At 37.8% G+C, this 12114-nt stretch overlaps 1 protein-coding gene across 1 annotated transcript; it reads right to left on the bottom strand.

Annotated features, from left to right (window-relative positions):
- Positions 1–1754: 1754 nt before the first annotated feature.
- LOC140011385 (uncharacterized) lies at positions 1755–11109 on the bottom strand. The gene is made up of 10 exons (XM_072060174.1): positions 9545–11109; positions 5476–9264; positions 3673–3744; positions 3327–3398; positions 3156–3227; positions 2624–2695; positions 2262–2333; positions 2115–2186; positions 1930–2004; positions 1755–1830 (listed from the first exon to the last, which is right to left on the bottom strand). The coding sequence occupies exons 1-10, from the start codon at positions 11107–11109 to the stop codon at positions 1755–1757; spliced, it is 5937 nt and encodes a 1978-aa protein (XP_071916275.1).
- Positions 11110–12114: the final 1005 nt, after the last annotated feature.

Here is a 12114-nt window from a genome sequence, read left to right as displayed (position 1 = left end):
AAACTCAAGTCCCTACAACAGTAAAACACGAAGTAAAGTATAAAAATGCAAGCCATTTATCTTTGATATGTATAGAAGGCAAACGGCAAATTTAGAACTAGCATAATATTGATGTTGGAAATAAGGAAACTACAACCTGCATTCATGTGTCCTGTTGTTTCAAAAGAAAGGGGCAAGAGGATGGGAAGAATGTAAAGTTCCACAAATATTTAACTGGCAATATTCTACATCGATGGAAACGAGTCATAATGAATGTGAAATATTTTCCTACGTGCTTGTCAAGTCCGTCCATAGTGGACTTGTCCTACAAAAATATGAACATAGGGTTGATTTCTTAATGGCTTTCAAAGTCTCAGGTAAGTCTGCGGCAATTGAATCATTCTCATAATTCATCCTATAGAAAGAAAAATTGATATTCAGAAATATCAATGAGCAGAATTTGACCATTTAGTCAGAAATTTGAATGCACACCAAAAGATTTTGCTAATGGCATATACCTAAAAAACATATCACAAGGATTGAATGCACAAAAATCATCTCTCTCTCTGATGTCTCTTATATCATTCACTAAGTCCTAGCTTCAGACCACTGGGTGAACCACAAATTGAGATTGGACGACGAGATTGGTAAAGATGTATATATACTCAAGGATGTCTTCCTATACTTTTGTAAAGGGTTTGGGCGATTGGTTGGGTGCATGGGGTGGCAGGGGATTGCAGAGTCTTATGTTAGACAGGATGTAATTGTAAACCTTCAAGGGCAAAGTCTTATATTTATGTTTCAAGAAAATGTAAATAGATTTCTAAAACCTTGGAAAGGAAAAGTCTGATTTCTGCAAGGATATGTGTCAAAATTGTTAATTTTATTTGAGAACTTTTAAAATGATTTCTGAATTTTTTTTTTGTTTTGGGGGGGGGGGGGTATTGGTTCCCGCCTCACTTAGCTGGAATACTAAAAGATAAAATACATGAAACAACTACTTTTGTCGAACAGTCTTAGGTTCCGTTTGATAAAATTGAATCTGAATTCTGAAATCTGAATACTGAAACAATTAATTTGCTGAATTTTAAGTACTGAAAAGAAATATATGAATGTCTGAATTTTAATACTAACCCTAGTTATACTGTTTGATAAATATTTATAACTGAATGCTTAATAAGTTAAATTTGACAAATTTACCCTTATATTTTTTTCATAACCTATGATTTAATTAGCTAAAATTGTTAGGTATGGAAATGATAATATATATTTTTAAATCAAATTAATATAAAAGATGAAATATATTATATGAGGAGTATAAAGAAGATGTGAAAATCATTCCAAAAGAAAAAAAAAAGAAATAGAAAATCATTAGATAGAGAATATTAGATTGTTTAATTAGATAAGAATTTTGAACATAATTAACAAACAAGGGTAGATTTGGTAGATAAGATAAAATAATTGAAGTAATTCTATTGATTCTTATCAGCATTAAGCATTCAGTAAGGATTTTTGTGTTGAAAAAAATACACACAAAGTTCAGCACTACTTAACAAGTTCAGCAAATGGATTTTCATTTATCAAATACTCAAAACATCTGAATGTCTGAAAAAATTTACATTCAACACTTTTTTATGTTATCAAACAGACCCTTACTCTCTCTCAAGTGAACCGAAGACCTATTCAGTTTTCACTGCCTGGTGAACCAGACCAAGCTTCTTTTTGTTCAAAGGGCTTAATTGAGAGCCAAAATAAATTAATTATGGTTTGGGGTCTTACAGGTAAGTCAAGGATTTCAACTTCCAGATATGATCAGGAATTGGACCAGTGAGTGAACATTTCCTCAATGTCCTGGAAAGAATTAGATTTTCACGAAATAAGGAAAGTAATAGAGAAATCATGAGCAAATGAATTACGCCAGGACAAATTGGTGGATACTAGATAACTTACAACGACTGCAATGAACCATAATTTGGTATTCTGGGAAACGAATGTCCGTCTGCTCCAACAATGTCATTCATGGCACTGCATAAAATCCAAGAAAAGGAAAAAGTACAAGGCTGATAAATGTCAATGTTTCTTTTAGATTAACTATTCAAAAATGAATGAAAAAGTTTAGCAGGGTAAAGAATTACAGCTTTATCAGATTTGTCATATTTGATACTGCATCTGGTATAGGCGCCTCAAAATTATTTCCCCGTAGATCCCTACAACAGTAAAAGATTACAGATATTGCACATAAACCTAGTTTTAGCTTAGCTTTGTTAGCTACTTCGGCTTACAATTCTTGGAGATTTTGCCACTTTGAGATGAAGTCCGGAATCCTTCCACTGAAGTCATTTCCTTGAATAATGCTACAGAAGAAACTTCATGGTGAAACAATATAGATATATACATACATACATATATATATATATATGGTTGCATGGCAATTTTTATCCGTTATTGTTTGGTGTTACATATCCTGTTCTACAGTCTCCCTAATATAAGGTGTAACAAAAGATGTAAAACCAAAAGTCTAACATAATATAAGAATCCTACTTGCATACAAAAAAACCTGCATATGTTCTAGAAAAGTTGTTGAATCGTATAGAATTTACACGTGAGATATATCTACATGCATATGACGTAAGAACAAACTTACAATATGACTAAATTTTTCAGTGATTCCAAACTTGGAGGCAATTTACCACTGAATAAATTGTTCTCTAGGTACCTGAAAATATAGAGTTTCCGGAATAAGAATCGGACAATTCTTAGACAATCAAACAAACGAAAGGAAGCACTACATTAACTTTGATCCCTAAATTGTTGTTGAAGAGGGACCAAAGTAGACATCAAAGTTGCAATAAGGAAGAATTGCACCAGTTCGGTTCTCAAAGTTCGAACATTATATTAGAAGTTCCCAAAGTTTGGATGTAAATAAATCCAGTCCTTAAAATTTTTTTTTTCCAGTTTTTGCCAAAATGATCCTAAAATGTTTCAAACAAACGTTGCCCGGACTTTCGACCAAGAGGATAAATCCAGTCCCCAAAATCTCCAATTTAGACTGAAGAAGTACAATTAGCACAAGAAAATCATCTGCCACCGCTAATCTCTTTCAAATAATTTCCACTGACATGCTGAAGTAACATAATATGGAGATTATACTGTGAAACCACATATATAAATCTTACAGGCTGTCAAGATTACTGAGGTTTCCCAATTGTTGTGGAAGCTGACCCGAAAGTTGATTATTAGTGACAGACCTATAAAATATCATGATATGAAAAGACTTTAGAAAAGCCAATCACCCCAAATAGTTTACAAACCAAAAAAAAATTAAAGATAAAGCTGTAAGGTCATACAGTTCTATGAGACTTGAGATGTTGCCTAATTCATCAGGGATACCCTCACATAAAAAGTTATCATCCAGGTACCTGGAAGTACAAAAAGAAAAATTACATGATATATATCTTGCTAGGTCACGATTATTTTTTTTAAGCACTAGGTCAGGACTCAGGATTATATTTTGAGTCCACCTATAAAAATGGATTGAAAATCATGACATGACAAAGCGATAGATACAAATATAGAAATCTCTAATATCAAAGAAGTTTCATGCAAGTCATACGTCGTATAGTATAGCATTTTCCTTATATTTTTACATAAACAAAAATTACTTGGTTATTGAATGAAAAACAAGATACTCACAGATACTCAAGGGCTGGAGAGGTACCAAATTCACGTGGAATTGGCCCATTGAAAAAATTATCCCTTAAATCTCTGCAGCTCCAAATTGATAAATTAAAACAATTAGCACACAAGATGTAGAAAAAGGACTCTACGCTGTACTTGCAACACAGTTGCACACCACAATATAGCCATTGTTTTTCCCTTTGCAGAATATGAGTGAAGGAAAGCATTAACACTACACAGCAATGGGAAAGCTTGGCAACAACATTTTGTCTTGGAGTTAAAAAAAAATAAATAGAACAAAACATATGCCTATGTTCGACGTGAAAATACTAGAGAATCGATGATGTTAACAAGGGAAGACAACACAATCAGCAGTGTCATAGCTTTCAAAGGGACTAATAAGCGACCGGTTATTGCATCTCAAACTAAGGTGCAAATCGATGGAAATGGTCGTACTCATTACAGGAGAGAAAAGATATACATATGATACTTGGTTCAAGTTGCATGAATATCCAGATTGGTAGAAGGTGCATAAAAGATGGACTTGACAAGCTGATTGGTCGAATGCTGCTAACCAAACTAGAAACTTTAGTAGAGTGGACATAGCAACTATCAATCCGGTGGCATCTCTCATGGCTGGCCACATTGCTTAGTGCCTTCTACCAACTTTGCTAATACAACCCCAACAATTTGTAATTAATAATTAAAGGTAATCGTAGCTCTAATCAACATGATAGCAAATCGATTATCAATTTAGGGATTATTAATCACATGCCCTCTCCAAAAATAATAAATATATAAATATATAAAAAAATATTGCTAAAAAAAATCACATGCCCTGTAATTCCAATGATTTTTCCTATGTTATTCAGTTGAGACAGTCTATGATCTCTCCAATGGTGTCACATATCCAATTAGAAGGGTTGGAAATGTTGTTCTGTTGTAATTCCTTTCTTTTCCTGATACCTTGTTAGTTTTATTTTCCTCAAATAAGTCGCTACATATAGGCATAGGGTATCAGGAACATCTCTTTGGTGAATATCAATAATTGCTTAACTTTTTCAATTTTTGGTTAACTTTTCTAGGCATAGGGTATCTCGTTGTAGTATAGTGGTGAGTATTTCCGCCTGTCACGCGGACGACCCGGGTTCGATCCCCGGCAACGGCGCCAAAAATTGACAGGTGCCGAACCTGTGCAATAATAAATACCTACTCGAGAAAAATACAGATTTTGTATATAGCGGTGAGTAGGGTCGACTCCACAGGGACTGGGGATAATTCGTTTCTTCTAGAGTCCAAAGTATGGGGGGTTCTTGGATTAAATGCTAACTAAATAAATTAACTGCAGAAAATAATTAATTAAAAGAAATAACTAAGAGAAACTCTAGCCAAGGGTACACTTCAGAAATGGTTCATGCAACTGATCATTGATTCACAGATAATTCCACATTTATTAATAGATTAGTTATAGTTGTTATGCACGCGATAAACAACCAACCTTTCCTTAATTTTTCGATAGTTAAGGTACGACCGTTAACTATTTCTCTAACCCAAAAACAACCCTAGGTACGACCGTAGGATTTAATTTCTAGATTGCATTAATAATTAGAAAGCCCCAATCCTAACTAACAAACACGCTACGAGGGTTTTTTTTTTTTTTTTTTTTTTAAAACGTGTTTTTATTCATATATGGATAAACAACATACAGAAATTTCCTTCTACATATGTTTAATTTTCCGAATTGAAGGTATTCCTATTCTGTCTAGACGTATTGCCCCACGAGCCAGTCTTGGGAACGTAGAAAAGGTGTCATATAACCTGACTTGTTGTTGTGGATGAGATACCCCCTCATTGGACAACGCATCAGCAACTGTGTTAGCCTCCCGATAACAATGTGATAAACAAGTTGCGTCCTCCAAAAAATGCCGAATCTGTCTGACCTCCCTTGTAATCTGCCATGGACACTGAATTTGACGAAGAATAATTCGAACTAAGGCCAATGAGTCCGATTGTATACATATATTCCCAAATCCCCTTTGTATACACGTTTGAAGACCAATGAGAAGTGCCCGAACTTCTGCATGGAGACTTGTAGTTTGTCCAAAATAGGCCGAGAAACCAAAGAGTGGTAATCCCGTTGAATCCCTTAGAACACCACCACCTCCACCCAGTCCTGGATTACCCTTAGAACAACCATCTGTATTTAGTATAAACCGCCCTGACTCCTTTGACTCCCAGCGAATAACTTTGAAGGCAACCCTTCCAACAGTAAAATTCGGCAAATCATACAGTTGTCGGAAGGACTGTGATCGGATTGCTTGTTTGAAATGAATCCCTACCATGGACTGAATTTCCAAGAAAATTGCTTGGCAAATTGCAGATGATCGCATTTGAGCACCTTCAAACATTGCTTTATTTCTTGCCTTCCAAATTTGCCAACAAATAATAGTAGGAATAATTCGGCCCATAATCCGCCGTAACTCAGAATCATACGACCTCAACCACCACCCTACTATACGAGAGCGCAAAGAAGTTCCTGGGCTTAATCCACATAATCCTCCAAAATAACTCCAAACTACCGACGCTGTGTGGCCGTTGGAGAATAAATGCTCAATAGACTCCTCGGATGCCGAAGGACAACAGAAACACTTGGACGGTAAATGAAAACCAAGTTCACATAGCCTATCTGGTATCGGTATCCTTCCTCGCAACAATCTGAACATAAAAAATGAAACTTTGAAAGGGATACGAGGATGCCAAATCGAAGCAAAAACCATCGACTTATTTCGAGTCTGCCTAATATCTTGAAACGCTGAATGTATGGAAAATTTTCCAGATGTTGTAGGCATCCAAAAGACTTCCACTTCACTCCCTTCTTCCGGAATGGGTTGTTGTAATATGTAGGACACATACTCCTTTGGTATTGTGTGATATAAAAGGTTCACATCCCAGTGACCATTGTTTATGAAATTATGGAATGACAACTCTAGGTTAACTGGCACTTGTAAGAACAAAGCACCACATCCTAGCCAGTTATCATACCAAAAATGACACGCCCCCTCTTTTGCAACCCATAACATAGAAAACTCCACTTGTCGGCTCACATTTACCATCCTCCGCCATATTGAGGAGTCCTTATTTTTGAGTTCTACCTGACAAGGATGAAGACCTCTGCAGTACTTTGCTTTCATGAATGTCTCCCATAGCGACGATCTTGTTCGGAAATTCCACCATAGCTTGGAAGAAAATGCTGTGTATACGTCTTGTAGTCTCCGGAAACCAACTCCGCCCTCATCAACCGGATAACATAGTTGAGACCATCTTATCCAGTGAAACTTTGATTCGTTGAGTGATGATCCCCAAAGGAAGGATGAGCAGGTTTTTTCAATGATTTTAAACACCTTACCCGGGATCACAGATGCTGACATTAGATGCACTGGCATTGATTCCAAGACATGCTTGATTAGGACTATCTTGCCTCCGAAGGAAAGTAACCTTGATTTCCATGATTGAATCCTCCCTATAATAGACTGGCACACTCCTCCAAAATATGATGATTTACATCTTCCAAAGTAGAGCGGAAACCCTAAATAATATATCGGAAAAGGCTTGTAGGAAAACTTTGTGATACGATGAATCACCCTCCGTCTCGCCGTTGACAACATTGGATGGACCAAGTAACAACTTTTTTGCACATTAATAAGTTGTCCCGAACATCTTTGATACGCCTCTAACACCTGCATGATCGCCCTTAGAGACAAGGCGGATCCATTTGCAAATATGAGAATATCATCCGCAAACGCCAAGTGAGTTATATCTGGACAACCATATGGAACTTTGAAACTCAAAAAGCCCGATTGCAGTGCAAGGTTGTTCAATCCTCTAGACAATACTTCAGCTCCGATAATGAATAGCGCAGGTGATAAAGGGTCACCCTGACGAAGTCCTCTCATGGACTTAAAGAAACCATGTGAAGACCCATTAATAATAATTGAAAACCAAACATTAGAAAGCAAGCGCCATACCATATCAATAAATATTTCCCCAAATCCAAAACTTCTCAGGACATTGATGATATGACCCCAAGCGACCCGGTCATATGCCTTAGACATATCTAGCTTCATAGCCACATTACCACCTCTATTCCTTTTTCCAATACCCGAAACCACCTCCTGAGCCAGTAGAAAATTTTCCGTTATATTACGACCCTTCACAAAGCCTGTTTGCTGGGGGGAAATTATTCTTGGCAACATTCCAGCCAGTCTATCCGCCAAGATCCGGGAAAGCAACTTATTGAAAAAGTTACATAGACTGATTGGTCTGAAATGAGAAAATTCTTGAGGATTTGACATCTTTGGAATTAGTACGATCGAGGTAGAAGTGATAAACCGAGGTAACTCTGCCCCACAGAAAAAACTGAGTATTGCATTATGAATATCTTGTTTGATCACTTCCCACGCAAATATAAAAAATTTTCCTGTGAAACCATCCGGGCCAGCAGCACTTTCCTCATCCATTGATTTTACTACTTGATATACCTCCTCGATCGTAGGCAGTGACTCCAGCTTTCCATTGTCCTCTGGAGAAATCATACGAGGAATTAGGTGCAACATATCTGAAAAAGAGTCCAAAGGACCCGTGAAAAGATCATTAAAATATGATATTGCTTCACTTGCTATGTCCTCCTCCTTGTCCATCCAAACTCCATTGGAATTTTTGATGCAATGTATCATTCCTTGAACACGTCTTTGCTTTACCACCGCATGAAAATACCGTGAATTCCTATCTCCCTCTTTAAGCCATTTGACTCTAGCCTTTTGCCTCCAAAACTGCTCTTCAATTGACAGTGCATGACGGAGCTCCGCTTGAGCCTTATTTAACTCAATCTGGCATTCGTCTGAGTCATTTTGATCAACCATCTCCTCTGCTCGTTGTACCGCAATTTCCGCAACATGCACAGTGTCCATGATGTTACCAAAGAATTGCTTGTTCCATGATTGAATAGCCCTTCTCGTTGTCAATAATTTAGAGCATAAGATTCGCAATGGAGATCCATCAACATTTTGATTCCAAGCTTGGCGAATCACCTCTAAGAGTTCAGGTTTGGATGTCCAAACATTCAAAAAACGGAAAGGGCGTGGCTTATTATCCAACCTAGTTGCAAATGAAATCTTCAACGGAGCATGATCCGAAGGGTGTCTTGTCAAATGGAGTACAAAAATGGCGTCAGAGAGATCCAAACAAGCCCCATTGACTAAAAATCTGTCCAACCTTTTTGAAATCCGAGCTCTACTCCTCCGATTATTAGACCACGTGAAACTTGATCCTGAAAACCCTACATCAAAGACCCCAGCCTCCTCCATGAAAGACATGAAATCAGCTCCTTCTGCTATAGCAAATGGACGTCCTCCACATTTTTCGTGAGGTGCCAAAATGACGTTAAAGTCCCCCCCAATACACCAAGGATGTAATGTAGGTTTATCATTTAACAATGAACACCATAATTCTCGACGCTCCTCCACCGAACACTTTGCATGAACAAAGGACATGATAATTGGACTAGGAAGCAACGGGTTTTGAACATGTAGAGAAATATGCTGGTCTGAACTACCAACAGTGGAACAAATAAAAGGACTACTATAGAAAACCCAAATATCACTCGAGCAATTAACAAAGACAAAATCAAATGATAAACGAAGACGAATGGACTCAATTTTTGACACATCTACTTTTGGTTCACATATCACAACAAAATGAACGTGATGAAACCGTACTAGTTTAATCAATCTTCTTAGATTAGGAACCTTTGCAATCCCTCTAATATTCCAAAATATTCCATTAATCATGAGAAAGAGCATGGAATGAGTTTTTGGATGATGTCTCTGACCTTAATTGTCTGTCGGATGTAAATCGGGCACGAACACCCTTTCCTCGCATTTGTCGGAACTCACGGTCATCCCTTTGTGGTTGATCAATATTTAAAGCGTCACTTGATGATTCCAGCTGCTGCTGAGGTGGGACCACCAATCTTGGAGACAAATTGCCCGCAACTGCATTGTCTGTGGAAACAAAATCATCCTCAGCCCCACGCAAGTCAACATAAATATTGTCCAATGCATTACTTTCGGCCATGTGATGATGCTCAAATGTCAATGAGTTGTCTGCTGGAAGATGGGTCCCTGGTTTCTCATTTGCTTGTTGCTTATCCAGCTGGTCACTCATTATTGTTTGTTCCCCATGATGTGCATTCGATGAACCATCCATTTGCGAAAGTGCTTGGATAACAATGTTGTCGGTTTCATCTCCCATAGCAGCAACTTGGCCTTCAGCAAAAATTGAACTTGGTTTGCTTATGAATGAGTCTTTAGGAACTGATGCGTCATCTTCCTCTTCAAGCATAATAGGACCAGCGTCCTCCTTCATAGGATTTTTTTTCTGCCTGCCTTCATCTCCTTCAACCAACAGTGGATTGAGCTGGTCGTCATTATGAACTATTTTATCTCCTTCCTCGGCCAACATATTAGAACCAGCAGCTACCTCTACTGCAATCTGTTGTTTTCCACCTTCATGAATCATATCTGTAATTCGCACATCCTGAGATTCATTCACAACAGCTTTTTTACGGACCGTTTCAGGGTGGGACAACTGAACGTTATTCCCTTGTAAAATTAATCCTTGCTGCTGATGATGATGCCGCATTCCATCCTCAATCAAATTCTTTTTGCACTCCCCTTGAGAATGACCCAAACGGAAGCAAGATGAACAATAAGTTGGCATGTTCTCTGGAACAATACGTTGCCAAAAACCAGATTCCCCTTCTACAGCAACCCAGACCCTAGACACGATGATTTTCGCTATATCGATCTCAACACACACTCTGGCCACACTAGGACGTGTTCCAGCAGCCGTTGCTGAATCCAAGAACATGGGTCTTCCTACTGGTGACAATATGGAGAACAAAGAATGTTTATCAAAATAATGAATAGGGAGAGTCGGAAGAGTTACCCAAATCGGTACCAACGAAGACTCCCTATGCACATGGAAATCCCTGGTCCATCTGAATACACGCATTGGATATTTGCTCAATTGCCAAACTCCTCTCGTCCAAATTCTGTTAAAGTCTGCTTCAGCAGTGCATTTAATAAGAACATGCCTGTAATCCATCAATCCAATGGAAACTTGGTCTTTCAGGTTTAATGAAGCAAAAAACTTTCGAGTAGTTTCCAATGAAGGTCGCCCGTGAGAGAATTTTCCAACCAAAGCCCATCGAAAAGGTGCCGCAAGTCTGTCCGCGTCTGCTTTTGAAAAAACAACAGCAGCTTCTCCCTTGTAAACTGATGCCTGCGTGATCTGGATTTTAGATACCGCCGGTTGTGTAAAGAGTTGAGAAAAAGATTTTTTTCCTGTAGGAGACATCCCTTGCCCCTCAGCCGAAGGCTGAAGGGCAGCCATGGATCCTTACTTCACTAATACAATTCAGACGAAGAATGAAGAAGTTGCAGAGAGAAGTTCATACAACTGGTTCACACGCTACGAGGGTTTGTTTAAACTAGATCGTATGCTCCCCTAACATAAATCCAATTACGCCAGTTGCTACTAAGATAGAGATAACGAACAATTACGGATTCAATTACCTCTATTTAGCAAAATAGCCTATATGAATAATTAATTATTGCGCACTAATCAATCATACACAAGAGCTATAACAGTTAAAAGCAGGAAACATTTGAATACCAATAAATGGAGGAAACAATTAAAATAAATTCGATCTCACAGTAATTGTTGAACCAAGTCTTCAGTTGTCCCCTTGACTAGAATTGAGAGGTTAGTCCTCCATTAATGGAGAACAACCATGCGAAAAAGCTAAGAAAAGAAAACTAAAACTATGCTAAAAGCTAAACTAAAACTATTGATTGATTCCAGTTCTCAGTACGTTTGTCTCCCTTTTTAAAGCCAAAAGGAAGTCTAATGCTATCTCTAGTGGTCCCCACACCAAATTCAAAGTCTTGTACGTTTCTTTTTCTAGAGTCCAAATGACTCATGCTTCTTATCCGTGGTCCCCGCACATGTGGACAAAGCCTCCAAAGTACTTGTTGTTCCAAGTCTCTCTACGTTGCTTTCTTTGAAAAGCCCAAATGACTAAATGCCTTGCACTAGCTTGTGGTCCCCACCAATTCAAGGACCCAAAGGTTGAAGCCCTTAGAAGTCTGCATTTTTCCATACAAGTCCCTCCTTTTAGGTAATTTTCTGTTTCACTTCCTGAAATTGAGTCCAATACCAAATATAAGTAAATATTAATAATTAAAACAATATTTGGCAAGGATAAAGGGGAAAATTAACAATAAAATAACCAACAATTAACACCCTATCAATATAGCTCCATCATGGTTTGTCTTAATTGTGTAGCACTATATATACAGTTTTCTTCCTTCTTCAGGATATTCATATCAAATCAAG

The sequence above is a fragment of the Coffea arabica genome, chromosome 7e (assembly GCF_036785885.1).
Source record: "Coffea arabica cultivar ET-39 chromosome 7e, Coffea Arabica ET-39 HiFi, whole genome shotgun sequence".
Taxonomy (NCBI): domain Eukaryota; kingdom Viridiplantae; phylum Streptophyta; class Magnoliopsida; order Gentianales; family Rubiaceae; genus Coffea; species Coffea arabica.
Note: the sequence above shows the minus strand (reverse complement) of the source record. Positions and strands in the feature narration are given on the sequence as shown.